Genomic DNA, 26,983 nt, shown 5'->3' with positions numbered 1-26,983 from the left:
TTTTCCTCCTTTATCAAAATAACTGCTCCAAAAAATTGACTAGACCCGGCACCTGACACCCCTCGCAGACAAAGCAGCCCTACGTTCTACGTCTCGACGTCTCTGAGCTGATTACGGTCACTTCCGCCTCCACCTCCCTAGCTCCGCCCACCTAAGCGGAAGAACCTTTCTCTCGGGTCCTCCCGCCTGTAGAGGGCTCTACCAGGCGCCTTGTGCCACGAAGGCCTCCCGCTCGGGCTGTCCCTGCGACGCCTGTTAGTTTAGTCCTGGAAGAGATGTTTGCGTTATAACTCTATCGGCCAGAAAACTGTCGCACAAGATCTTACTCTAGAGAGTAACATTCAGACTCAATCCCGGCCTGGTGCCACCTTTATCAAACCTTGACGCAGTGGTGAGTGAGAGTCAGGCGGCGTGGGGACAGCCTCGGGGTGCGAAAGTCCCTGGCCCGCTTCCTTCAGTGAAGACGTAGCTGCGGGTGGCTGTGGTGTCGGTAGCCAAGATGTCGACTAAGAATTTCCGAGTCAGTGACGGCGATTGGATTTGCCCTGACAAAAAGTAAGTCTTTGAAGGGTCCCGAATTGGGCTGGGGTTTATCGGGGAATGTTTTATCAGGTCGATTCAGCTTGTTCCGTTTTTTCTACCTTCTCTCGTGCGTTAAACCGGATTGAGGCGGCGAATCGTTGGCTCCTGGGCGGGAAAGAGATTCCCGATCTCTTCACTGGCGAGGTCTTTCGGGAGCCTTTGTTCTGGTTATATCGCCACCCTTTTCCCGACGTTATCGCTCCCAGGTGGCCCTTTTTTTAGGAAAGCGAGATCGCCTGCCCTTCCCCCGCCCCCCCCCCCCCGGGTCTAGGTTTCAGTGATAAGGAAATCTATCTCCCTTGTTGAGGCCGGCTTGGTCTTGGATCTCCCCCACGGGACTTTTTCCTACAGAACTTAGTTTTTGGAAAGCTTTGCTTTCTTCCAATCGACATTTTGCTCATTAAAGTTCAACAGTTGTGTTTTTTGGTTTTTTTGATCATACTTTTCCTCGGTCCTTTATCCTTTCTTCACTGTTTGGTTTGGAGTATTAATTTTTCCTCATTGACCTTTAAATTCTTCACAAGAGCTGAGCCTTTCATCTAGTTAGAGCCCAAAGAAAAGAGGCCTGTGTTTTTTTTGTGTTTTTTTTTGCGGCAGAAAAGCACGTGTTTTAGTGGCTTTGCGTTTTTTGATGTTGTTGCTTAAGCCAGCATAGTCTCTTCATTTGTTAACTTTTATAGAAGGATGCACAAATCGGCACACCCTTATGGAAAGTAAATGTCAAAAAGTAATGTATAACTCATGTTCAAATAAAAACTGTTGATAATAATCTTACTGAGTTTAGTGAAGAGCAAAACCTTTGTACCAAACAAACCTGGGTTTAAATCCAGTTCTTCTGCTTACAGATTATGTGTGTGTGTGTGTTTAACTTTTTAAAAATGGGACTAAAAAAAAAGTGTGCGTGTTTAACTTTTTTAAAATGGGACTAGAATAGCATAAATAAAGCAGCAGAGATACAGCCTGTAGTGCAGTTAAATGTATTAAATACTCAATTGATAGGTTTTGGAAATAATCGTTATTAAAAGTTAAGTTATTTAATGTTACTAGAGGTGATTAAGACCACATTGCCCCAGCATTTGAATTCTATCCTCAGGTTAGCAGTTTAAATGAAAACTTTGCCTTTTTGTGTAATAAAGTAATGGTCCTCCGTTACATAACTATTAAGATGACCTGAAGAAACTCAGGTCTAATAAACACAAGTCTTAAGTGATGAATAGCTTTTTTGTGAATGGTAAGCCTATTGATAACAGTAATAAGGCATAGAACAAACTTCTGACTTTTATGTTGTTCATCACGTATGGAAATGTGCTTTTGTCAATGTCCTTAATGATAATATGCCCAAATATTTCAGGTAGGTCTCTTACAGCCAAATATTTAAGGTAGGACTCTTATGGGAGTGCCTTTCAACTCAGTTACAAATACATGAATACAATATGTTTACTGGGAGCATAAAGGTATGGTTTTCTTAGCGGGGGGGAATTAACCTAAGAATTACTTGGAGTGCTTCACTTAAGCATAGCGTCCATTCTGTGCTTCTCAACTTTAGCATAATATCTTTTAAGAAAGTAATTTTTTTTAATTTATATTTTTTGTGATTTAATTCTTTTTTGTTACCTGTCATTCAGAGCATTTAACATGCTTTTACCAATAGGTATACAGGTGCACTCTTAAAAGCAAGTGAGTCAATCAGTATTACTGCTTTTAATTAAGTCTCCTGTTTATGAGCATAAAACCATACTGTGTGTGTATTACTCCATATGTTGAGGGAGCTTGTTGGTTGTGATTGTTGCCTCATTTTTAGCGCTTAGATCTCAGAGGTTTGATGAAACCCCACCCCCCACACAAAAAAAGCCTGTTGCCGTCTAGTTGATTCTGACTCATAGTGACTGTCAGGCAGAGCAGAACTACCCCAGAGGGTTTCCGAGGAGCAGCTGGTGTATATCCCAACTGCCGACCTTTTGATTAACAGCCAGATTCTTAACCACTGTGCCACGAGGGCTGTTTGTAGTACAGTGTTCTTTCTTCTTCTCATCCTGCTTCCTACGTGTAAAAAGTGCTGTTCATCAAGTTCCGTGAAACCCTCATTTATCCATTTTCTCCCCCTTGATTCATTGTTACCATTTTGTATTTCTTATAATATTACTTTAAGTGATCTGTCTCATTTTCTAGACTGGGAGTTCCTATATTTTTTGCACTAAATTGTGAATTTTTTTTGTTAACATTGATATTAACATGGCTGAAGTGGAACTAGAAGTTCTGTACTCTAGATACATAATGAGAACATATTAAAAAGTTGTATATAGAATAAAAAATATTTTCAGGATTTAAAAAATATTTATATAAATGCTTTTTTACTTTATTTCCAGATGTGGAAATGTAAATTTTGCTAGAAGAACCAGCTGTAATCGTTGTGGACGGGGTAAGTATTTAAGGAAGATTCTGTTAGTATTGTCCATGCAGATGATTTCTATATTTCCCCAGGATCATATTGCATTATTTTATCTATTTTCAGAGAAAACAACTGAAGCCAAGATGATGAAAGCTGGGGGCACAGAAATAGGAAAGACACTTGCAGAGAAGAGCCGAGGCCTGTTTAGTGCTAACGATTGGCAGTGTAAAACGTATGCGTTTCAAATTAACGTTCACTCTTTCTTCCATAATATGTCCAGCCATTACTCATAAATAGCTTCAACTCTTAATAGTCATATTGTCAGACCAGCGTAACCTTTTGAATCAAGGGTCTGTTGATTGTTAGTCTGTATCTGATATTTTAGTGTTAACCTTTAAAATCTTTTTTACATTTTTTCAAATGGTAATATTACTTGTTATGATGGTGCGTGATTTATGCCAGTAAACAAATGCTTAAAGTGCACTAACAGCCAAAAAAATTGAAGGATTATTTAAAAACACTAAGGCCTACTTTTTTCTCTTAATTGAAAAATCTCAAAAAAATTTTAGTCTGTCATATAATACGAAATAAACCCCAAAATTTGGTTTTCTTATCTTCAAAATAATTTTGATTTTTGAATCGCAAGTTGCTTGTCATAAATTATTCATAATTAGATAGGTCTTTTAATATTTTTAATTTTCAGATTGGGGTTTAATTCTGTATTGGTTTTCCAATTTCCATCTTTTCTGCTATGGAGATGGATCAGATATATGTGAAAGAGACCTACTGCCATCGAGTCAATTCCAACTCATAGTAACCCTGTAGGATAAAGTAGAACTGCCTTTTAGGGTTTCCAAGGCTGTGAGTAATCTTTACAGAAACACACTGCCACATCTTTGTCCCATGGAACGGCTGGTGGGTTTGAACTGCCAACCTTTTCAGTTAGCAGCTAAGTGCTTAACCACTGTGCCACCAGGACACCTTCATATGAAAGAACTGAATCAGAAGGGGGTCTTACATAAATTTTTGATCCTATAGATTTTCCAGCAACAGATTAAGTCATTGTGGGTTTGGTTTGCCGTGAGATTCTGTGATTGAACTGATGACTCAAAAAAAATAACATTTGGAGCGTATAACCTTACTCATATTTGCGGTAAATTTAGAGACTGGGAAATTAGTAGATTTTTCATTTAAACTGATTTTTGTCCCCCTAAGGTATCAGAGTCTTTAGACCTAATTTGTTTTTTCTCATAAAACTACAGAGGACAATGTTCATACTATATAGATTCATACTGTATAAATTTTGCTTCTTTGCTTAAATAGTTCAGTCAGTTCCAACTAAAATTCTTTCTCCAGACCAGTGTGCATTTTCTTTGCTTGCAGTGCCACTTAATAAATATTTCTTTATGGTAGTGATTTTATCCTGTTAGGTGTCATTAAGTAAATTTTGGCTTATAGCGATCTCATGTAGCAGAGTAGAACTGCCACATAAGGTTTCTAGGCTGTAATCTTTACAAAAGCAGATCACAAAGTCTTTCTCCCACAGAGCTACTGGGTGGGTTTGAACCACCAACCTTTTGGTTAGCAGCAGAGTGCTTAAGTGTTGCTCCACAATGGCTCCTTATAATTTCATCCTAGAAATTTTTATTTAAAAAAAAATTGTTTTTTCATTTTTTAAATTTTATTTTAGAATTCTAGAATGTAAGAATTTAGTATTTTCCTACTTTTGTACTGTAGTCTACTAATTTGGTATTTTTCCCTTCTAAAGTTGCAGTAATGTGAATTGGGCCAGAAGATCAGAGTGTAACATGTGCAATACTCCGAAGTATGCTAAGTTAGAAGAAAGAACAGGTAAGATACAGTCATATTTTAAGAAAACAACCATAAAAGAACTAAAATTTGAAATGATAATTATATCATTTCCTCGTAAGAACTCAGAAGTTGAAGATTTTATTCTCTCCTTATATATTTTATCTAGAATTGTTTTTCCTGCAAAGGGGAGGGTGGAGATCATTCACCTTTTTTTGTTTCACAATTTATAGAATACAGTGTTAAGGAGACCTATCCTAACCAACAATGACACTTAGATACTTATAGAAAAGTTTTTGTTCTCTCCCCACTCCCTGTTAGTATTTGTGATTAGTAATGATAATATAGGAATACCATTTTCCCCTGTTAATTTGATATCCTAGTGTAACAAAAAGGGCAAAGGGTCATGTTTTAAAATAACTTTCCTAAAGCCTAGGCAGTAATTTTCAAACTTTGATACCCATTCACATCATCTTGGTAGCTTTTTAAAAATACACGTTCCAAAACACCGAACTGTTGATGCTTTCTGGGGGTGAGTCTCAAATGACGGTTTTGGAAAACCACTTGCCTGAAGAACAGCTTACTTTTGCCTTGGTATCAGTGGTGAGATGAAAATATTTACTTAATAGAATATAGTTTAGTTTCCCATTATCAGCAGCTAGCCCAGCCACATCTGTATACTTCAGATCTGATTTTACCACTCAACTGCTTGTATATCATGTAGTTTAAGACTTGTTTCTATATACAATGTCTCTGCAGAGCTAGATTCTAACGTTAATCACCTCCACGGTCTCTCTTTGGTGGCTCTTGTGATTCAGAGGTCCATTAAAGAATCCTGCACCTAACCCTTCTAAGACTACAACAGAAATTGTATGTTCATCCCCCTTGTTCCTTTCTTTAAACTTTCGTTGTCACGTGTGAGACCATTATAGCCTAATGGCTTAGTTTTTCGATCATCAAATCCCAGCCCACTTCCTCATTCTCAAGAAGTGATCAAATTAGTGTCCTCGTTTTTGAAGTATACATTGCATTCATCCCTTTTTCTGTCTTCGTTTCTATCACCACAGCCTTCATTCAGGCTGTCAGTTTAAACCTGCATTGATGGTTAACTGGCCCTTGCTCAGCTTTTACATTTTACTGTGAGACAAATGTGGAAATAATATTTTCATAACATTTTTGTTAAAAACCTGCAAAGGTTCTTAATTACTTGTTTCATCTAAATGCCTGTGGTGTTTTAAAGCCTTATAAAGAAACTGAAGTTCCTTTAATGGTAACAAAATTGTGTTTCATATATTCATTCACTGAAGAAATGTTTATCGACTAAGATATGAGCTTGCCTGCTAACCAAAAGGTCGGCAGTTTACAAATCCACCAGCTGCTCTTGGGAAACCCGATGGGGCAGTTCTACTGTGTCCTTTAGGGTCACTGTGAGTCGGAATCAACTCCAGAGCAATGGGTTTGTTTTTGTTTTGATTTACACAAGATACTGGGAATACTTGGGTGAGCCAAACAGGTGTATAAAGTTAAAGATTAATGAAGTCCTCTTTGAGAAAGTGGTAAGTGAGCTAAGAAGTGGAAGATGAGTTACCCAAGCAATGAGTTGAGGGAAGTATGTTGCTAGCAAGGGGAAACAGCTTGTGTGAAGGCCCCTAGACTTGAAAGAGTTTAGCATATTGGATGAACTAAAAGCCCGTGTGAGTGGGAGCCAGTTAGCTCTAGAAGACACTTAAGGAATAGACAGCTCTTGTAAATCATGGTAAGGAGTTTATATCTTATTGTAAATATACTGTGAAGCATCTGAAGGATTTTTAATAAGGAAAGTGATACAATCTAATTTCCTTTAAAAACTACTCTTAGCTGTTTTCTGAAGAAAGAATGGTGGGAGGATGTAAGAATGGAAACAAGAAGACCAGTTTTAACAATACTACTTGAGGAGCTTTAAACCAGTAGAATGAAGGAAACATACAGACAATGCCAGTGATTCCTCTGTTAGTATTATTCAGTGGAAACAAAATAATCAAGGTTTTTTTCATGATAGAGAGCTACTGTGTTTTCCAGGTATAGGGAGATAGTTCCTCAGTTGGCTTTGATGTATGGGTTCATACAACACCGATATCTCTTTGTTGTCAACAGATTATTTAGGTCCTATTCTGTGGCCTGTATGAGAAAATATGAAAATGACTTTTATTTCTGTGGTATTCATTTTAGTTTTACTTGCATACCTATATAAAATTTCCTGTTTGCATTACAGCTCACTTTGTAAATCTTGCTATAATGTGTTCCTTAGCTCTCCTCATATTTTATTACTCACCTACTTCTGTAACTATTTTGAACTTTTAACCTTGATTTTCACTGTTAGTCATCCATTATACTTTGTTGTTTATCAAACTACTTACCTTAATTTCAGTATTTATGTATGTAATATTAAGCATATTGAGGGACAAGATTAAATATAGCTAGGGACAATATTTTGTTGAATTAAAACTTTCTAGTGTTTGTATCCATGATTAACATTGAATATGAGCTAATCTCTTGAGGTGAACATGTACCTATTTGTGCTTTGGACTGTCAATAGCGTTTCTTTTTTGTTTCAAGCTATCTTTTTATATTTGATGTTTCAGAGAACTAAAGCAAAGATGTTGCTAAGTAAAAGTTATTATGTATTTGATATACTTTTTACGCACACGTAGTATGTACAGAAACAAAAGGAAATGCTTGTGGATTATAATTAGAGCTTTAGTTGTCTCTGAAACGTGGTAGGAGGGGGAGGAAGGGGATGATATGTGAATATCCCGGGGATAAACACTGATCCATTGCAGTTTACACTGGTGCAAAATAGAATGAAGAAAAAAAAGGATGTTGTGAGTTTTTCAGAAAGTTAAATTTATTACAGTATTTTGTTTGAGGGTTACGTCCTCTCTGCTATTTTTTTGTGTGTGATCCTGTTATGAAATGACAGTGAGGTGAACTTTTTTTAATGTCCATGATTAATTTAAAGCTGAAAATCTTTAATATCTTTTAATTACTTTTTGTTTATAAATTTATTTAACATTTTGCTGGCCATAAATCAGGAGTCATTTGCTTTGTGTTCATACTGCTCTGGGATATGTAAGGCACTCATTGTGCTACCCTTAACCACATACCTCTGTTTTTTTCAGTGAGATACTTTTTCAGAATCTTTTAGCTCGTTTTCTCTAAAACTAACTTCCTTATTCCATCGTCTTTTAATCCTAGGTCAGATTACAAACGTTACTTGTGGCATGAAAGAATAATGGCTTGATGATTCAGACTACTTTTCAGTAGATATTTTTTAACTTGGAATTCTAATGGCTACTTCAGAGAACCTGAGTGATTTTTAACTATATAATAATAAAAACATTCCCACTAAAGCCAGTTTAGATGGCCTTTATCGTGTCATTACATTTGCCTTTATAATTAGGAATTTTCTAAGCTCTAGCTAATAACCCGCTAGATTTTAGCCTGGCAAGATTTCAGTATATCAAGAGATTTCAGGCAACTATCTGCAACTGGTAAATAGTGAAATTTGATTTTATTGAGTCTACTCTGCTTAGAAGAATTACGATAAACAATGGAGGAAAGTTCTTTTAATACTTAGTTACAGCGGAGATTTGAGGAGATGTTTCTTACCCATATAAGCATGAATTGCCTGCATCCAATTGGACATTTTCAAAATTGAGAAGAAGCACAAAACCATAGGGCTTTTTCAGCTAAGATAAACCAAAAAAAACCAAACCCATTGCCATTGAGTCGATTTTGACTCACAGTGACCCTAAAGGACAGAGTAGAACTGCCCTATATGGTTTCCAAGGAGCGCCTGGTGGATTTTAAATGCCAGCCTTTTGGTTAGCAGCCGTAGCTCTTAACTACTATGCTACCAGGGTTTCCTCAGGTAAGATGTATAACTTTAAAACAGATTCTCTGTAGTTATTATTATCATTATTATTTTAATATGTTCTTTGAAGCACTGGTAATTTATTAGATGGCTAGGCAGCTGTCATTGGTAAGATTTTCTTACTCTCTTGCTGGAGATGATTTGGACATAATATTTTTGTTCTTTAAATAAACTCATCATAGGATAACAATTTAGCCCTCTTTTTTTAGGATATGGTGGTGGTTTTAATGAAAGAGAAAACGTTGAGTATATAGAAAGAGAAGAATCTGATGGTGAATATGATGAGGTAAGTTATATATCAGTGTGTGGGTTGAATACAGATTGGAAAAACATTTAGAAATTATCTTAAATGCAGAGAAAAAGTTTAAATGTGATCTTATTTTCCTAAGTAGAATTTGAGTCTTGCAGCAGTTTACCATTTTGTAGGAAATCATTATAATTGACTTATATAAAAATAATTTCTTGAAAAAATATTTTCTGCTGATAGAAATATTATGAAACTTTTCTAGTTCGGGCGTAAAAAGAAGAAATACAGAGGGAAGGCAGTTGGTCCTGCGTCTATTTTAAAGGAAGTTGAAGATAAAGAATCGGAGGGAGAAGAAGAGGATGAGGATGAAGATCTTTCTAAATATAAATTAGATGAGGTAAACAATTTCCTTGTCCTATTCTCCCTTATTTGAATTATAGCATTTGAATGCTTATGATGATCTTTGGTCTTCTACAAAGGTATATTCTCCTTTGTATTAATCCTCACAAGAGTGCCACAGAGTTCCCACTCTGCCTAGTACTATTTTGGTTCTAGAGATAGACTAGTCATGGAGACATAACTTCCTTTCTCTGTGGAACTTAAATTCTATAGGGGGAGAAACATAAATTAGCAAGATAATTTAGATAGCAGTAAATGTTACAACAGATAATTAGAAAAACTACTTTGGTTTTAGTGTAGTAAGTAGAGAATGAAGCCCTTGGGTGGTACAAACAGTATCAGCTGCTAATTGAAACTTTGGAGGTTTGAGCCCTCCTAGAGGTGCCTTAGAAAAAAGGCATGGTGATCTGCTTCCAAAAAATCAGCCTTTGAAAACCCTGTGGAGCACAGTTGTACTCTGACACAAATGGTGTCACCAATGACTTAGAAGTCAACTCAGACAGCAGCTGGAACTGGAAAGTAGAGAACAAGCCACCAGTATTCAAAAAATCAGACGTAGTTCAGTGTGGTAAGAGCAAAGGAGAGGTTATGATGAGGGAGACAACAACCTCATAACTAAATCCAGTGGTCTCTGAGGCCAGAGTGTATGTTTTATGGGGGGATATGTACATTCAGATTAGGGGTACTTTGGGGTCTGATCATAACAGACCTTTGAATGCAACTAAGTAAATCAATGAGGAACAATTTAAAAAGTTTTTAAGCAATAATTTTGTTAGACTTATGTCTCAGGGTAATGACTAAGGTAGTATATTGAGAAACTAGAGAGGCTCAGTAGATTTCCAGAGTTACAGAGACAATCAAGAAGTTACTATAATAGAAGAGATTAAAAAAAAATCATGAGGTCTCAACTAAGACTAAAGGAGATGGATTCAAGACTTTTAAGGGAGGTAGAATTGAAAATTGTTGACAGATTAGAGTTATTAGTAGTTTGTCCATATAGAAATTTCTAGTACACAGAACTATCCATGTTAGTAGTTAATACTTAAATATAATGGATTCTGAATTTTTGTTAGGATGAGGATGAAGATGATGCTGATCTCTCAAAATACAATCTTGATGCCAGTGAAGAAGAAGATAGTAATAAAAAGAAATCCAATAGACGAAGTCGCTCAAAGTCTCGATCTTCACATTCACGATCTTCATCACGCTCATCCTCCCCTTCAAGTTCAAGGTCTAGGTCCAGGTAAACGGGTACAGGTCAAGGGTAACACCAGTCAAAATGTCAGTATCTAACTTCTTTATTTATGATTTTTTTCTTGACTGAATAAATTTTCCTTTTTATTTTAAAGATTTCATTCAAGTCACATTTTAGAAGATAATTTTTTCATTTTGTTACCATGGTGTTATTGTCCAGTATTTTCAGGAATGGAATATTCTAATATGAAACGTCCTTAACCCATGTTAGCGCCATGCCTTTTATTAAAATAGATTTTAAATGTTCAATTAAACCATTACATGTAGTGATACTTAGTTTTCTAAATAAGTGATTTGTATTTTCACTTATGATAAAGGCTAGTATAGAATTTTTCAAAGCATTAATGAAATCATCTATCGTAAACTGTTTTAGTAATTTACTGTGGCTTCAGTATTCTCCATTAAAGAGCAGATTCAGCTATATTAGTTCTATTAGCATAACTCATAATTTTGAGATGTCCAGGAATAAATAAAATATAAGACTTAATTGGTGGTGTACTTGAATATTTGCTAGTTTAGTATTGTAAATTTTTAATAAATACTTTAAGATTTCATAGTCTACAGTAAAATTTTAGGTGGAAAAAGCAGTGCCTTAAATAAATGATATTCATTAGAAGAAAACCTGTTCATGGTTAAATAATACTGTGGGTAATGAATTCTAATGAAACTTAGAGATACTAGCTAATTGAGTTCTTACAGATAATTGTTGAATACTTTCTAGCCTGACAACTTTAAAAAAAAGGGATTATCCATAAAGATAATATTGTTAAGATAAATGTGTAATGATGTTTTTCTACAGGTTATTTTAAGGAACACATTAAAGGAGCGGATTGGGTTAATAAATGAATTTTTATTTCATTTGTGATTTTTTAAGAATAAAAATGAACCACATTTCTCTTTATCCTATAGTTTTCAAAAGTATAATTACCTAAAACAGGATTTTTTACCTAAAAAGGATTTTTATGTATTCTCTTTAATTCCATAAGCTTTGAAGACAAACAAGGATCAAACAAATATACATGTCAACATTTAAGGCTTCATGCTAGCTAGAAACTAAGACATAGAAGGGGTTTACAAGGAAAATTGATAGAGACATTTCAGAGAAGTTAAATATAAAGTGCAACATTTTAATTTTCCTGGATGTATTAGTTCTAAGTGACTTATATTATTATTTCTGAAAATAAAATATTCCATGTCCTTCTAAATTGATAATGTTGGGTGTTTTTATATTCTGTACAACCTTGAGTGATATTTAGTGTAATTTAATCAAACATGGAAAGTAGTAGTTGATTTTTTTTAATTGCCTTAAGTTCTGAGATAATATTAAAACAGGAAATAAAAAGTTTATTTACTTTAAAGCACTGTCTTTTGAGAATATATTATTACAAATAGTAATCCTTTTACATGAAAATGAACTCTAATGCATATCTTTCTTTCAGTGTTCATATCACAAACCTCAATTAAGTGGTCCTGGGGGAAAAAAAAAAATCCTTCCATGTTGTTCCAGGTCCCGTTCAAGAAGTTCTTCCAGTTCGCAGTCAAGATCTCGTTCCAGTTCCAGAGAACATTCGAGATCTCGTGGGTCGAAATCAAGGTGAATGAGGTAGCATCTCTCTGTAAAGCAGAGAGAAAAAGTATTAAAGGCTGCAGAAGACGTTGCTGCTTTTTTTTTCCTTATGTTGCTTCTACTTGTCAATTTTATTTTAGCATTAGGTAACTAATGCACTTGCCTCAGCTTAATTTTCTCACCATGAAATGTTTCCATTGCCAGCAGTGTTGCAAGACATTCCCATGATTGAATTAAGGTGGCTATTTTGGATTATGCAAGGTTTGTTATTTTGGTCTAAGATGTGATGAAGTAGAAAGATGGAGCCAGGTCTTATCCACAAATCTCTAGTCTATTAAGGATATGTTTGTAGTGGTAGATGAAATAAAAGTAGATATGCAAATGAGAACATTTAATCCATTATTAAAAGGAAGGAAAAAAAACCTGAGGCAGAGAGGTTTTGTTTTGCAAGGCAGTTGTTTCAAAATTTACAGGAACAACTTTGCCATTTATATTAGATAAAACTTCTTAGGGAAGACTGTATACATACTTTAATTTCTCTTTAATTTTACACAGAGTATTATGAACAGTATAGGTAGAACAGACAGCCCTCTTAAATTCCACAAACTAAATCAAGTATGGTTGGTTAGCCTAGTATAGAATATGGTCTTAAGTAAGCATTATTGCTCACTTTCAGTGTGCACTTACTCAGATCTATTGTATGCAGTTGAGTCAGTTCTGACTCAGTGACCACATAACAATATAACTGCCCCATAAGGTTTCCTAGGCTGTAATCTTTATGGGAGCAGATCTCCAGGTCTTTTCTCCTGAGGAGCAGCTGGTGGGTTCAAACCCACTGACCTTTTGGATAGCAGCCAAGTCCTTGTCCATTGTGCTGCCAGGACTCCTTAGTCAGACTGAGAGAGGGAATCATAATTTGTAAATGAAGCACTAGTTTTTATTCTCCAGTGAAGTTTTTCTGAACTTAGTCAAAATATGCTGCCTTTGTTTTTAATTTATTGATGCTCTGTTAAACACGTCTAACATAAATAAGAAAACTGCTAAAATTCCAATTGCAGAAATTCAAACTGAAATTTATTGGCATCTCTTTTAGTAAAAATAATTTTTTATTGATGGTCTTAGTTATCCAGTGCTGCTATAACAGAAATATTGGCTGTAGCAAACAGATTTATTTTTTCAGTTTAGGAGGCTACAAGTTTGAATTCAGAGTGCTGACTCTATGGGAAGGCTTTCTTTGTAGGCTCTGGAGGAAGGTCCTTGTCTCTCCTGAGCTTCTGCTCCTGGGCCATCTTCCTGTGGCTTGGCACCTATCTTCTCCCATCTCTGCTTCCTTATCTGTTCTCAAATGGGTTTATAACTACAGGTATTGAGGTTAGGATTTACAACATATTTTGGGGGACACAGTTCATTCCATTACATTCCACACTCTGGCCCCCTAAAATTCATGTCCTTGCCACATGTAACACATATTCACCCTATCACATCATCCCCAAAGTCTTAACTCCAAGTCTAAAATCTGACCTTCTGAGTCATCTAATTTAAATATGGGTGAGAGTTGAGGCATATTTCATCCTGAGGTGAAATTCCTCTTCATCTGTGAACATGTGAAATCTAGACTACGGGTTCTCTGTTTCCAAAGTACAATGGTAGGTCAGACACAAGGTAGACATTTCCTTACAAATGGAAAAAATTGGAGGGAAAGAAGGGATAAACACGCACCTAAGCATGTCTAGGAAACCCGGGTGGCTCCGGCTGCTAACCAAAAGGTCGGCAGTTCAAATCCACCAGATGCTCCTTGGAAACTGGGGCAGTTCTCTGTCCTATAGGGTCGATATGAGTCGAAATTGATTTCACAGCAGCGGGTGGTTAAGCAAGTCCAGAACCCAGTAGAACAATTTGCATTACTTCTCAAGACTTGGAGATAATCCTGTTCTTTGAGACCATCTAGGCAATGGCTACGGCTGCTAACCAAAGGGTTGGCTGTTAGAATCCACCAGGCATTCCTTGGAAACTCTATGGGGCAGTTCTACTCTGTCCTATAGGGTCGCTATGAGTCGGAATTAACTCGAGGGCACTGGGTTTGGTTTCTTTTTTTTTTAGGCAATGGCCCTGTTTTCCAGACTCGGTGTGCCAGCCACGCTCTGTGGATTTTGGGTGGAGGCCCTTCAGCCCTGGACTTCAGTTCTACTTTCCAGGCCCACTGGGACAGCAGTGCTGCTCCCTTGGCTTTGGGCAGCCTCATTCTCCTAGTATGAGTGGCACCCTTGGCCCAGGCAGGCCCCATTCTTCTGCCCCTTGGGCATGGTGCCCCTGATCCATCGTCTTTGGGTAATGGCTCCATCTTCTAGGCCAAACTGAATGGTAGCCCTGTACTCTGGAACCGAGTTGTTGAAGATGGTACTCTGAAATCTAGGAGGCTGTGGTCCCACACTTTGAGACTGAGGCAGCTCTGCTTCCGGTACCCCTTTTCAATCCTTTCAACAGTTCTGCTGATCTCCGAGCTGCTCCAGGGATGGATCTTTTCTTGGAGGACAACAGATGTAGCTCCGTCATCCTGTTTCCTGCCTATGGAATTCCAAAAGGCAGGCTACTTCTCTCCCTCTGTTCTTTGTCCCCTTCAGTCTAAACTGATGAGTTTTCTGCTGTGGTAGTTGGTTAGATCCATCAGCCACAGGCGATTATGTAGCCACATCCTTGATGAAAATCCTACGTCACATGTCCTTAGTTTGTACAACAGAATTTTCTAGATCTTTACGTTTATTTTCATTTTGCACAGTTCATTTTTAAGTCCATCTCTTTCCTCTTGCATTGGCACGTTGTAGGTATTTGTTAGAGCAGTACCCTCATTTCCCAGTACCAAATTCTGTTTTAGTTATCTAGTGCTGCTGTAACAGATACCACAAGTGGATGGTTTTAATAAACAGAAGTTTATTTTCTCACCGTTGAGGAGGCTAGATGTCCAAATTCAGGGCGCAGGCTGTACGGGGAAGCCTTTCTGTCTCTGTAGGCTCTGGAGGAAGGTCCTTGTCTCTTTTGAGCTTCTGCTCCTGCATAATCTTCATGTGGCTCGGCATCTATCTTCTCCCCATCTCTGCTTCTGTAATCTGCTCCTTTTATATCTTAAAAGAGATTGACTCAAGATATACTCTACACCAATTCTACCTCATTACCATAACAAAGGGATTAACCGCAGGCAAAGAGGTTAGCGTTTTAGAACACATATTTTTGGGGGACACAATTCAGTGCATAACACTAACTTACTAAAGTCAAATGTCTAGCCTTAGAGGGCAACTGAAATTTAACAACACTAAGGAGAAAGGAGTGATACGCACACTTGTATAAGCTAATACAAAAAAAGAAAGCAAGTAAAGTTATTTTAATGAGGTATTATCAATGTCTTAGTCATTTTATTTTAGTGCTTCTTAGGTAGATGATGGTCCTTAAACTCTAGTATTCCCTTTGGGAAGCACTGTAATTAAGGTTTACAGGAGAGCCATCATACTGTTCCCAAACATTTTTTCATCGCTTATAACTTTCCAAAGAATTCTCCTTTTGGGCTTTCTGATTTTATTTTAAGCCCAAAGGTGAATTTTTTGGGAAGTTTGAGCTAAACTCCGTCAAACAAAATAATGTAAATGAAGAAGAAAAATTTTTGCATTTAAACATTTGCACATTTATTTCTGTCTGAAACATGTGAATGTCAACACTTCATATTTCATGAATAGTGGTTCTTCATAAAAATAAGTATTGTAAATTAAATTTTAAAGTTACTCATTTTGGTTTTTTTTGAATATTTAGCATTTTAGTACAGTTATTCTTTCTGTCTTCTGTCCCCTATCCTTGTTCTTCCTATAGCAACTTAAGTAATGAGTTTCATAATTTCACATGAAATTGTTATGTTTATTTTGCTCAAGAAGTTGTATATAAGATACATATTTTTTCCCAAAGTGAAAACTTTCTAAACAAAGCTCTTGGTTTTTCTATTTGTGTATAAGTTTAAATTAAAGACCTTAAAAAAAAAAATCTTTAAAACTCTATTTTAATACACTACACTGGTTTTCAATTTCACACGATGAAGACTTAGCATTTTAAAAAAGATGAAATTGAAATAATTGTGTTTAAGTAGAATGTTTCTTGGTTGAACCAGAAGTCTTCTGTTGAATAAGCAGTAAGTATTCCTTATAAAATTTTTATGGTAGTTATAAATCCTATTTCAGTATTTTTGGAGCTATCTGTTAACTAAACAATCTGCCTCATTTCTTTTTTTAATGAACTGTTTGATTTGTTTCTCAATCAATGAAGATCCAGCTCCAGGTCCCACAGGGGCTCTTCTTCCCCACGAAAAAGATCTTATTCAAGTTCATCATCTTCTCCTGAGAGGAACAGAAAGAGAAGTCGTTCTAGATCTTCTTCACCTGGTGATCGCAAAAAAAGACGAACAAGATCACGGTCACCCGAAAGGTTTGGGTTTCTGTAGAAATAAGAATGGGTGTTCTTAAGTGTGTTTAGTAGATTAACTAAACTTTCTAGTCAAGGGTTAGATTTTTATTATCTTCTTTGTTCCAGCTCTAAAATGTACTTTTGACCTTTGTACTTCAACAAACAGACTAATTTCTATGTTTATTCTGTGTGCTTTGATGAGGTTGTTTAGAAAAGTTTTAGATCAGGCCACTCTATTCAACTATCTGAAATTTTGTTTAAGTCCTGATTTCCGTATATAATTATTATAGCCAACTCTCGGTTATTTCTGTCTTCTAAGATTTTGATTCAGAATCTGTATGTCAGAGTAATTTAGAAGTTGATTTTTATATGTATAAATTGATGCTATTTTTTAAATAATCAGAAACCATAGGAATTCTAGGGCATCTAATACAAATCAAACTATTCAGCATTATTGAGAATCTGTGCTCATTTAGGTATGTGCAAATACATTTCCACAGCATATTATTTAATGCCCTTTATAAGGAAATTGTCCCTTCTGTCTGATACATTTTTCCTCTTGCGGTCCAAAGCTATTTTTCAGATGAAGACCTTTATTAGGCTGCTTTATATGCATTGGCACTTTTAAAATCTCAAGAGTGCACTTGTCATCTGCCAGCCTTCTCTGCAACAGGCTAATTAATTACTCAGTTTCATTAACTTTTTCATGGTTCTTAATGTATAATTACATAGTCATTTTAATAACTTCATCTGTAATCTTTACAGTTTTTCTATATCCAGTCAGTTTGTGAAAATAAGGACTTGTTAAAGGCTGATTTTGGCCGGGTTCAGTGTTAGGAGAACTTCATGGTTCCTTTTTGTTCAGAACAGTTAGTTTTGTTTCTCCCTTACATTTATTTTGAAACTTAAATACTAAGATACAGCTACTCTTGGTTTTGTGGATTTGTTTTTCTTTGTAAGAATTACTCTGTACTTGAGTGGACTTCATTATGTTGCTTTCTCACAACTTCTACAAATTTTTGTCTTAGCCACATATAATCCCCCCAGTTTGTTGTCATCTAAACTTAATGAACATGTTCTCTATTCCATAAGCCAGGTGATTGGTGAAAACACTAAACAACCCTGAGCCCAGGGCCAACCCCTACGGAACACCACTACTTTACCCAGGTTGATATTGACTTATTCATATTAGCTGCATGAATATAACCCTATAACTAATTGTACAGTCATCTTGTGTGATCTAGATTTTTCATATCTTAATTATTTATTAATATATTTCCAAACACAGAAGCCTTGCTGTATCTATTTTAAACATATAGACTTATCACACTTTTTACAGTGTATCACAGAGATTGGTTTCATCACACTTCCATTGCCAAGTTTATATGTCTTTGTGGTACATTATAATTTTATGCATTTTTGCAAGGCCTTCTCCTTCATTACCTTAAATAATTGAGAGGTGGCTATATTTTGAAATGAGAAGATATTTTTAAATTATAGACAATTTTAAGTTATGCTTATATATTACTGGGCTCACACCTGAAGTCTAAATACCAAATAATTTTATGTGTCTAAGTCTGTATCTTAGTTTTTAGTTATTTCCTTTGCCAGCATCAAGGTGTTTTCGTTTTTTATATTCTCACAGTTTTATGAATGAATACTGAGACCTAGCTCGAGCTTACTACTTTGCATGCTTTCTGCATTGTGTCTTGCAGGCACCACAGGTCATCTTCTGGATCGTCTCATTCTGGTTCCCGTTCAAGTTCAAAAAAGAAATAATGTATTAAAATTTACATCTTAAAAAAAAAATCAGTACAGTGCATGAAGCATATTTTTTAAGAAGTTGATGTCTTACTTGCTAAATCTGCTGGTAGAGGTGCATGCCTTTCATTGCTTTTCAGAACAATACAGCTGTGTTTATTTGTGAAATTAAAAGTAAATAGCATTTTAAGCCATAATGTCCCAAAATTGAAGCTATATTTAGCATTTAATTATTTGAAACCATTTGCTTTATTTAAAACCATCTCATCTATAACAAAGTACTTTGTTTCCTAATTTGAACTGTTTCATTTCCAAATATGCCTGGTCTGTTGACTAAGACAAAACTACTAGGCTTGCCTGAACCTTGGGCATGGAGGCAGGGACTGGTATAAACTAGTTGGAAATAGCCTGTTTACATTATCCAGGGAAAAGAGGTTAACCTGTTTATGTTAACTGATGTCTAAGTGGCTTAGAAAAAATGTATGCAAAGTTGCAAAACAGCCAACCAGAAATGTCTCTGTTTTGAAATTCCCTATGTTTAAGGGTTCCTTAGAATCAGTCTTTCTTTTATTCACTTTTACTTTTTGCACCACCACATTTAACGTAAAAGTATCTTGTCAGTAGTAGGAGAGAGTCATTACTCATTTTTCTTACTGACAGTTTTGGACAAGAAAGAAATTCAGTGCAACAGTTCATCTCTTCTTTGTTGATATGGTTGGCTGATGAGGAAAAAAAAGTTAAAATGTTTATCTTAAAATTTTAAGAAGTTTTGTGTGGTATTCAAAAATCTAGTTGTCACATGTGATGAGGTAAACAAGCTAAATCATAGTTGTTAATGAGGAGCAAATTGAAGAAAGCTGAAATATATTTCTCTTTGGATGAAAAGCCAGCAGAAACATTGTGAATTTTAATGAACGTTTGCCTTAAAATGTTTAACTTCAAATACACTGCATAAATTTTCTTCTGAAGTATAAAATGGATGCTTGTTTCTACATGATGTAAGCAGAAATCATTGTTGTCCTCATTCACTTAGTTACTTATGGCTTAAAATGCTTTCAGAGTTTGTTTTATTTCTTGAAATTAAAATATGGTCACTTGAACTCCATTTTGTCTTCTGGTTTAAAAATGAAAAGGTTTTTCTTAACAGTATCTTCAGTGACAATGCAAGGTAAGTATGTTAAGGGAAATCAACAGTCTGTGCTTGGGGGCTTTTTGTCATGGGATATTGATTTATTTTTTTTTCCCTAACGCTGATGTCTACTGTAGTTTAAATGAAAATTAAAACATTTTAGGATATCTAGTAGACAGATGAAAATTCTGTTTTTTTATTTTAAAATAAATGTTCTTCTCAACTGATCTAAAGATATAAAAGCATAATACCTTACGTAGAACTATTTTAATAGTATTTTTACAATGAAGTTCCCCAGGTTTTTTTTTATGCCTTATTTTCTTTGCTACGTTTACTGTAGGTTGCACAAGAACTTTTACTCTCTTGTAATTGTGCCTCAGACTTTTTGAAAGTCCACCTTCTAAATCGCCCAGATCAGATGATCTTCTAGATTCTATATGGTTTACTGTTGTGCTTTCTGTATTTAAAACTTTGGCTGTACTAAGCATTTGCAAGGTTATAAATTTAGCTAATAGTAGTTTACAGATAATTCAGATGATTATGACTTCATTTGGTTTAACTAAACTGTACTGGTTCATTTCATAAGGAAACGATGCTGTAGACAAATGTAAATAAAGCCTGTGAGTCAAGCATCAAGTGGTGTTTGTTAAAAATAAACGAGATTTTTAAGCTCTGATCTAATGTTCAAATCACAGTGTTGTTTGTTACTTTTGATTGTGCATTTTGAACAGTTTATATTCACTTACCCTTTATCTAATGTTACTTTATTTCTACATATGAATGCCTGGTTTAAAACATTCCAAAACCATGATCACTGCAAGTGTGGATACTAAAACTTTTGAATTGTGATTTTTTTTTTTTTTAAATAACACAGGAATTGGTTGAATGCTTTTTATCAGAACTTCACATACCTTATTCCATGTGATAAAGTAGCAGCATATCAAAGTGTGCTTCCTGAATTATTATTTTTTTTTAGCTAATGGTCTTTTTTTGTTGTTTTTCTTGAAAATATACCCAGCAAGACATACACCAATTCAGCCATTTCTACATGTACGATTCAGGGACACTGATTACCCTTCTTTGAGTTGTGTGACCATTCTCACCCTGTTTTTCTGAGTTGTTCTTCCATTAATATGAACTCACAGCCCCCTAAGGTTCCTATCTAATCTTTCAAGTTGCTGTTGTTACTTTGATCCCATATAGATAGTTCTTAAAAGAGCATAATGCTTAAGGCAGACATGTTTTACTAGTTAAGCTATTGTTTGACTTTAAGAAGACTTCAGGGGATATTTTTGGTTTGAATTTTAAAGATTGTCTGAGGGCAGTAGTTTCAGGGGCTTATAAAAAGACAAAAGGCAAATGTGTGCTGAGGTGGAGGGAGAGAAGGGGGGTTAACAGTGACACAGCAATGGAAAAATTGCATTGATTAAGGGTAGGGTTGCACAGCTGATTATTTTAAGTGCTCTCAATAAGTTGTACAGTGTAAAAAGTTGAACTGGCAAAAGTTGTGTAATAGATAAACTTACAGCAACAGCCCACAAAAAAAAAAAGACTAGCTGCTGAAGCTGCTTATGTACTAGCAAAAACCTCGTGGAATTTGATTTCTTGTTCTGGAGGTTTAGGGTCATGATTTCATGGAACATCCCAGTTAATTAGCGTAATAACATGTTTACTGCTTCTGTTCTACCTCCTAGTTTGATTTGTAGTACCTGGGGTCTTAAGAGGTTGCAAGTGGCCATCCAAGGCAAGACAGTTGGTCTCCATTCACCTGGAGCAACAGATCAGGAAGGAGAATAAGGAATAGGAGGACATCTGTGTGTGGTTGCCTCCTGAATTATTTTTAAACTCACTTTAGAGCATTCATCCACTGTCCTTTTAACTAAGTTTTCTCAAGTTTACATTTTAAATCCTTTCATCTGAGTGATATCTAGTAATAAATGTCCAGGTTCAGAGCAAGCTCTAAATGCAAGACAATCTCTAGGCAGAATTAGGAAGGTAGAGTGGGTCTTTGTTTCCCATCTCCCCTTCATGCTCTGGCATCCACAGCCAATGTTGTGGGTATTGGTAAGATGGGGAGTTTTTCCATTCTGCCTCTATATCATTGTAAGATTGTTTTTTAAAATAGACATAGCTTTATAACTTAACTGGAAATTGTATTTCTAGAAAATAGGGTACAGTTTTAATTAGAAGACAAGGTTTAAGGTATGCAGTAAGTGATTTATCAAAACCAAATAGGCATTACCTAATTCTCCCAGTCGTTATATATCCCGTTTTACAAAAAAACAAACCAAACCCATTGCCATCAAGTCGATTCTGACTCATAGCAACCCTACAGGATAGAGTAGAACTACCCCCATGGAGTTTCTCAGGAGTGCCTGGTATATTCAAACCTTTGTGTTAGCAGCCAGAGCACTTAACCTCTATGGTACTAGGGTTTCCGTTTTACAAAAAGAAGTGTTAAAATTAAGGAAATTTGAAATTTGCCCAAAGGAGCCACAAAAGTATTTAAGTAGGATTTCATCCCTGCACCTCCAGGTCTGATCTCAGTTTCCACTATTACCTCTAATAACAACCAGATAATCTCTTTGAAAAGATAAATATGAAATTGTTAAGCAAAAACAGCTTTTTTTACATCTAGAAGTTTGCAGGAGGTAGAATTTTAGTTATAGTCAGAGTGACGTGCAGTTTATATGTATATGTGTATATATAAATTTAAACTTATTATGGAACAATTTTTGATGTTTAGAAGGATTGCAGAGAGTTTACAGAGATTTACCATAGATCCCTCACTCAGTTTCCCCTGCAGTTAACTCTAATGCTACCATGGTATTTGTCAAAACTATGAAACCAACATTGATGCATTACTGAACTTGAGATACTATTTGAACTTCGTCAGTTTTTACATTAACACCCACTTTCTGCCCTAGGATCCAGTCCAGGGTACAACATTGTATTTCGTTATCATAGCACCCCAGTCTCCTCTGATCTTTGCAGTCTCATTTTTTCTTTGTTTTTCATGACCTTAACATTCTTGAAGAATACTGGCCAAGAATCCTGTACAGTGTTGTTACATCTGGATTTGTCTGCTTTTCTTATGATTAGACTGGAGATACAGGTTTTGGGAAAGATTGACTACCACAAAGGTGAAGTGTCCTTAATCATGATCCAAAAAAAAAAAACCAAACCTGATGCTGTCTAGTCAATTCTGATTCATGGCGACCCTGTAGGACAGGGTAGAACTGCCCCATTCGGTTTCCAAAAGGAGCACCTGTTGCGTTCAAACTGCCAACCTTCTGGTTAGCAGCTGTAGCTCTTAACCACTATGCCACCGGGGTTTCCACATCATTATGGGGGGCGGGGGGGCATGATATCCCCATGACATCACTGATGATGATAATGCAGTGTTTGCCTAGGTTCACCACTGTGAAGTAATTTTTTTTCTTTTAACCATAGTTCTTTAAAAACCAGTTATTAAGTGTAGCCCCTTCTCAGGGTGGGGATAGGAAGACTTAAATTCTGCCTCCAATAGTGGGGAGTTATCTTACACATAGTATTTGGATTTCTTTTTTAAGCTAGATTTGTCTGTACCATATGTTAATGTCTGTGTGGAGTCCTGTATATTTCTTTCACATTCTTATGGTAATGCCTGGCACATAAGTATACAGCAAATATTGGCTATTTGCACTCTACCTGTGTCTTCAAATATTTCATATACACTAATCTGAGATGTTTATTTCCTACTTATTCTTTCCAGAGCACCAGATCCACATACCTAACTGCGTCATGTGTATTTCCCTTTTAAAGTCAAACAGGCCATTTCTCCATGGCTAAAATTCTCCACTAAAACCAGCATTTCACACTGTTTGATATATGGCATTATCAGTAACTTTGAAGTCCTTTCAGATTTTCCTTTTACCTCCCCACTTTAAATCTGATTTACCTAAAATTGTTAGTTCTCCATCTTCAAATCCACACAGCTCCATTAACACTGCCACTGTTTTGGTTAATAAAAAAAGCTTTGGTTAATAGGTGAGGATATTGCAGTAGCCTCAGTCGTCACTGCCCTCTAATCTTGTCTGGCATACGGTAGGTTTTCAGAACTATTTGCTAAGAATTTGTTTCTTGAGGCATTGATCCTTTCCTTATCCCATGCCAGAATTGTCTTTAAAAAGCAATTCTACTCACGAATTGCTTAAAATCTTTTCAGTTCCTTCCCATGGCTTTCATATAAAAACTTGATTTTATTCTTTAAGTACTCATTCGACCCCATCCCCTAGGTTTCCTTGCATACATACTTTATACTCTAGCCACGTTAGCCATACTGAGCTGCTTGTGGTAGGTCTTCATCTTTCTACAAGTTTGCTGGAATTACCTGCAGATACCCCACTACATCCCTTTCCTTCCACTCATCCTTCATGACTAGTTCAGAACCCCCATCCCACTGCCATTGAGTCATTCTGATTCAGTGACCCTATAGGACAGGTTAGAACTGCCCCATAGGGTTTACAAGGCTGTAAGTCTTCACTGAAGCAGACTGCCATATCTTTCTCCTGTGGATTAGCCAAATGCTTTAACCACTCCTATTCCTGGCTTCCCTGAGTTTCCATAGGAACTGGATTTCTTGAAAAAGTTTGTCTGTTTTCCTAGTATCCCTAGGCCTTAGGACATTGTTGGAGCAAGCTCTCAATGTTTAATGAGGGAGGCCATTAATATCTGTTGAGTTTCTTATGGATTTTTTTTTTCTTTCTCAGCAGTAGCAGTGCACTTTGTACTATTATAGAGTAAATGCTTATTCTGTAATGAAAAACATTTTTTCATTGCTAAAGGATTTTTATTCTGTAGTTGTATCTTTACAACATAGACCACCATGAAAACTAGTCATTAAATGTGAAAGAAACATTGTTTTCTATTAGAAAAGTTTCATAAGACTACCCCCTCCCTCCTCTCCCCCCGCCCCAAGCTGAAAGAGGTGTAAAGTCAGCCCTATGCTTCAGCGGAATATAGAATCTAAAAGTTGCATGTAAGTGAACTACATTGGTTTCAACTTCCTGTGTTAAAACTATGCCCTTTTTTTATTGCAAACAATTGAGATAGGATTGGAAACAGGTCAGTTTCACTGGCGTCTTACATTCTGGTTAGATTATCACTAATAACAAGCAGTAAGAATTACTAGTCTGGGAGTAAGACCAGCTATTGACTTTATTTCTAACATTTACATGCTTCTCTGCAAAAATATTAACCTGATCAGTTTTGCTATTAACTGTTAAATCGAGTTCCTCCGGAGTGCTTAACCCTTGCACTAAGGGCAGTGGGGTGCATCATTTGCAAAATAAGGAACAAATGAAAAAACAATTTGCCTCACTATTCTAAAGTAGGAGCAAATAATAGAGTTCAAAATGGTTCAGTGTATGTAAAAATACTCTTAAAAATTTATGAGATTTAGAATAGGCAAGATGACAACTTATGTACTATGTACTGTATAACCAAAACTAAGTAAATACAGTTGTTAAAAGGCTTGAAAAGCTTTTTTTTTTTTTTTTTAAACCATAGAATACATTATTTCTTGAGAACTACACCAGTGAGGTAGATTTTATTGGCAAAAATGATTTCAACATTTAACACATTAGCTGTTAGGGGGAAAGTGTGTGATTCTTTGATCAGTAGTGAAGTGAAAAACCTGAAAGTCTAAAATGCAAATGTTTAGACCTATTGTTTTGGGTAAAATAGGTCTGATAAATATAGTCTTTCATTGTATTAATCGACTTAGTGATACTGTTTAATCTACCTGTTGACTGCAAAAAGTGTCCCTTTCTCAGTGATTACTCTGCATTAGAATTTGGGTCAGAAAATAAATCGTTTGCATTCTACTTTGAATAATGTAACTACTTGAGCTTAAGAGTTTTAATGTGACAAGTCAGCATGATCAGCAAACATGAAGTAGTTGCACCTTTATAAATGGATTGATTGGAATGTTAAGATTGCATTGCCTTATATTACATTTAAACTATGTCTTCTATTTGTTGTTACTGATTCATTAGAATAATAAAAGGAAAAGTCAGAAAGTACATAGTTCATTCTCTACTAGAAATCAAGACTGCATCAATACTTCCCAGGCAACATATCCAGTGCTGCAGAACCTGTACTGTACTAAAAGTCCATGATAGAAGAGTGCCAAGAAAGAAGATGGGGACATTTCACATGTAATCATTGTTTTAGGATTTTCCCCAAAGTAATAATGGAAATGGGTTTAAAGCCAAGATTCCCATAAAGCATTCACTATCATAGGGTCTGGAAACCCTGGTGGGTTAGTGGCTACAGCTGCTAACCAAAAAGGTGGGCAGTTCAAATCCACCAGGCACTCCTTGGAAACTCTGTGGGGCAGTTCGATGTTGTCCTGTAGGGTAGCTATGAATGGAAAGGGGCTCAACAGCAGTGGGTTTGGTTTTTGTTATCATAGGGTCTAAGGAAAGTACCTGATCAAGTACATTATGAGGTAAGTGACTAACATGAGCAACATAACATGCTTGATAGCAAACGTCCTACGTTTCTTCTACATTTGAAAGGCTTAGGCAGGAGAAAAAGTAATAAGGGTTTGTGATGAATTTAGATGCAAAAGAAAATCTTCTTAAGGACTCCAAAGATAACTGCAGCATTTGTGTTACCAAAAAAATATAGTACTGGAAATACATGGGTAAATATATTGTAACCAGATGCAACTTGGTTTCTTGTCCTATTAGCAGATTGACTTAAGAGGGACACTGGTCTCAAGGGAGACAAAGTGGCAAGTTTATTGTCTGTGCATAGAAGGAGCACGTGGTGTCTAGTAACCGAAAGGCCACGTCCTCGCTCTCTAAGGGGGCTGGGGAGCTTTTTGTTTCCAATGGCGTCGGGGGTTGGGTTCAGTACCCGGAACTTTCCGTCCTTAACCCTCCCATGCCCATATTTGGGGGTCCAGATGATAAATCATCTGCCGGATGTGCATGTAGTGGGACATCTCGCTTCTAAAACGGAATCGGGTAAAATCGTGGACTGGGAAATATCGTTCCTCCTGGTGACAATCGGGTCCAGGAATGGGGGGGGGGGGGTCGGTTGAAGGATGTGATTTCTTAAACCTGAGCATGCTTCAAGGTGTAGCTTGGGCCAGTTCAGTGGATGGAGCCACTAGCTGCTGTGACTTTCTGAAAAATGCTGCTCAAAACAAGCTTGTGGTTAGCAAGACAAAGAAAGGGGGGAAGGAGTGTTGATTGGGGTTTTCAGTGTATAGCTTGGGCCAGTTCAGTGGATGGAGCCACTACCTGCTGCGACTTCCTGAAAAATGCTGCTCAAAACAAGTTTGTGGTTAGCAAGACAAAGGTGGGAAGGAGTGTTGATTGGGGTTTTCAATCCCTCCTCTAATAGGTTCCTTTTAATCTTAAAAAAAAAAAATGGGGGGGGATTGGGATGGAGGTCTCATCTTCTGTAACTTCTTCATGCTGAAAAGGGGCGATGTTAGG

General features: G+C 36.3%; 1 protein-coding gene across 3 annotated transcripts; it reads left to right on the top strand.

Annotated features, from left to right (window-relative positions):
* The first annotated feature begins 234 nt into the window (after positions 1-234).
* On the top strand, positions 235-20,166 carry ZRANB2 (zinc finger RANBP2-type containing 2). Of its 3 annotated transcripts, XM_010591191.3 has the most exons (11): positions 237-555; positions 2,949-3,001; positions 3,095-3,203; positions 4,740-4,822; positions 8,903-8,979; positions 9,203-9,337; positions 10,413-10,582; positions 12,101-12,187; positions 16,463-16,621; positions 17,693-17,767; positions 18,316-20,166. In XM_010591191.3, exons 1-10 carry the CDS (start codon positions 500-502, stop codon positions 17,724-17,726), a joined length of 963 nt encoding a protein of 320 aa, XP_010589493.1. In that variant the 5' UTR covers positions 237-499; the 3' UTR covers positions 17,727-17,767; positions 18,316-20,166. The 3 variants fall into 3 exon arrangements, with proteins under 3 accessions (XP_023405243.1, XP_064138201.1, XP_010589493.1); XM_023549475.2 differs by lacking the exon at positions 17,693-17,767 and having other exon boundaries at positions 235-555; XM_064282131.1 differs by lacking the exon at positions 18,316-20,166 and having other exon boundaries at positions 236-555; positions 17,693-18,309.
* Positions 20,167-26,983: the final 6,817 nt, after the last annotated feature.

The sequence above is a fragment of the Loxodonta africana genome, chromosome 3 (genome assembly GCF_030014295.1).
Source record: "Loxodonta africana isolate mLoxAfr1 chromosome 3, mLoxAfr1.hap2, whole genome shotgun sequence".
Classification (NCBI taxonomy): Eukaryota; Metazoa; Chordata; class Mammalia; order Proboscidea; family Elephantidae; genus Loxodonta; species Loxodonta africana.
The sequence above is the reverse complement of the archived record's forward strand: the minus strand, read 5'-3'. Positions and strand labels throughout refer to the sequence as shown.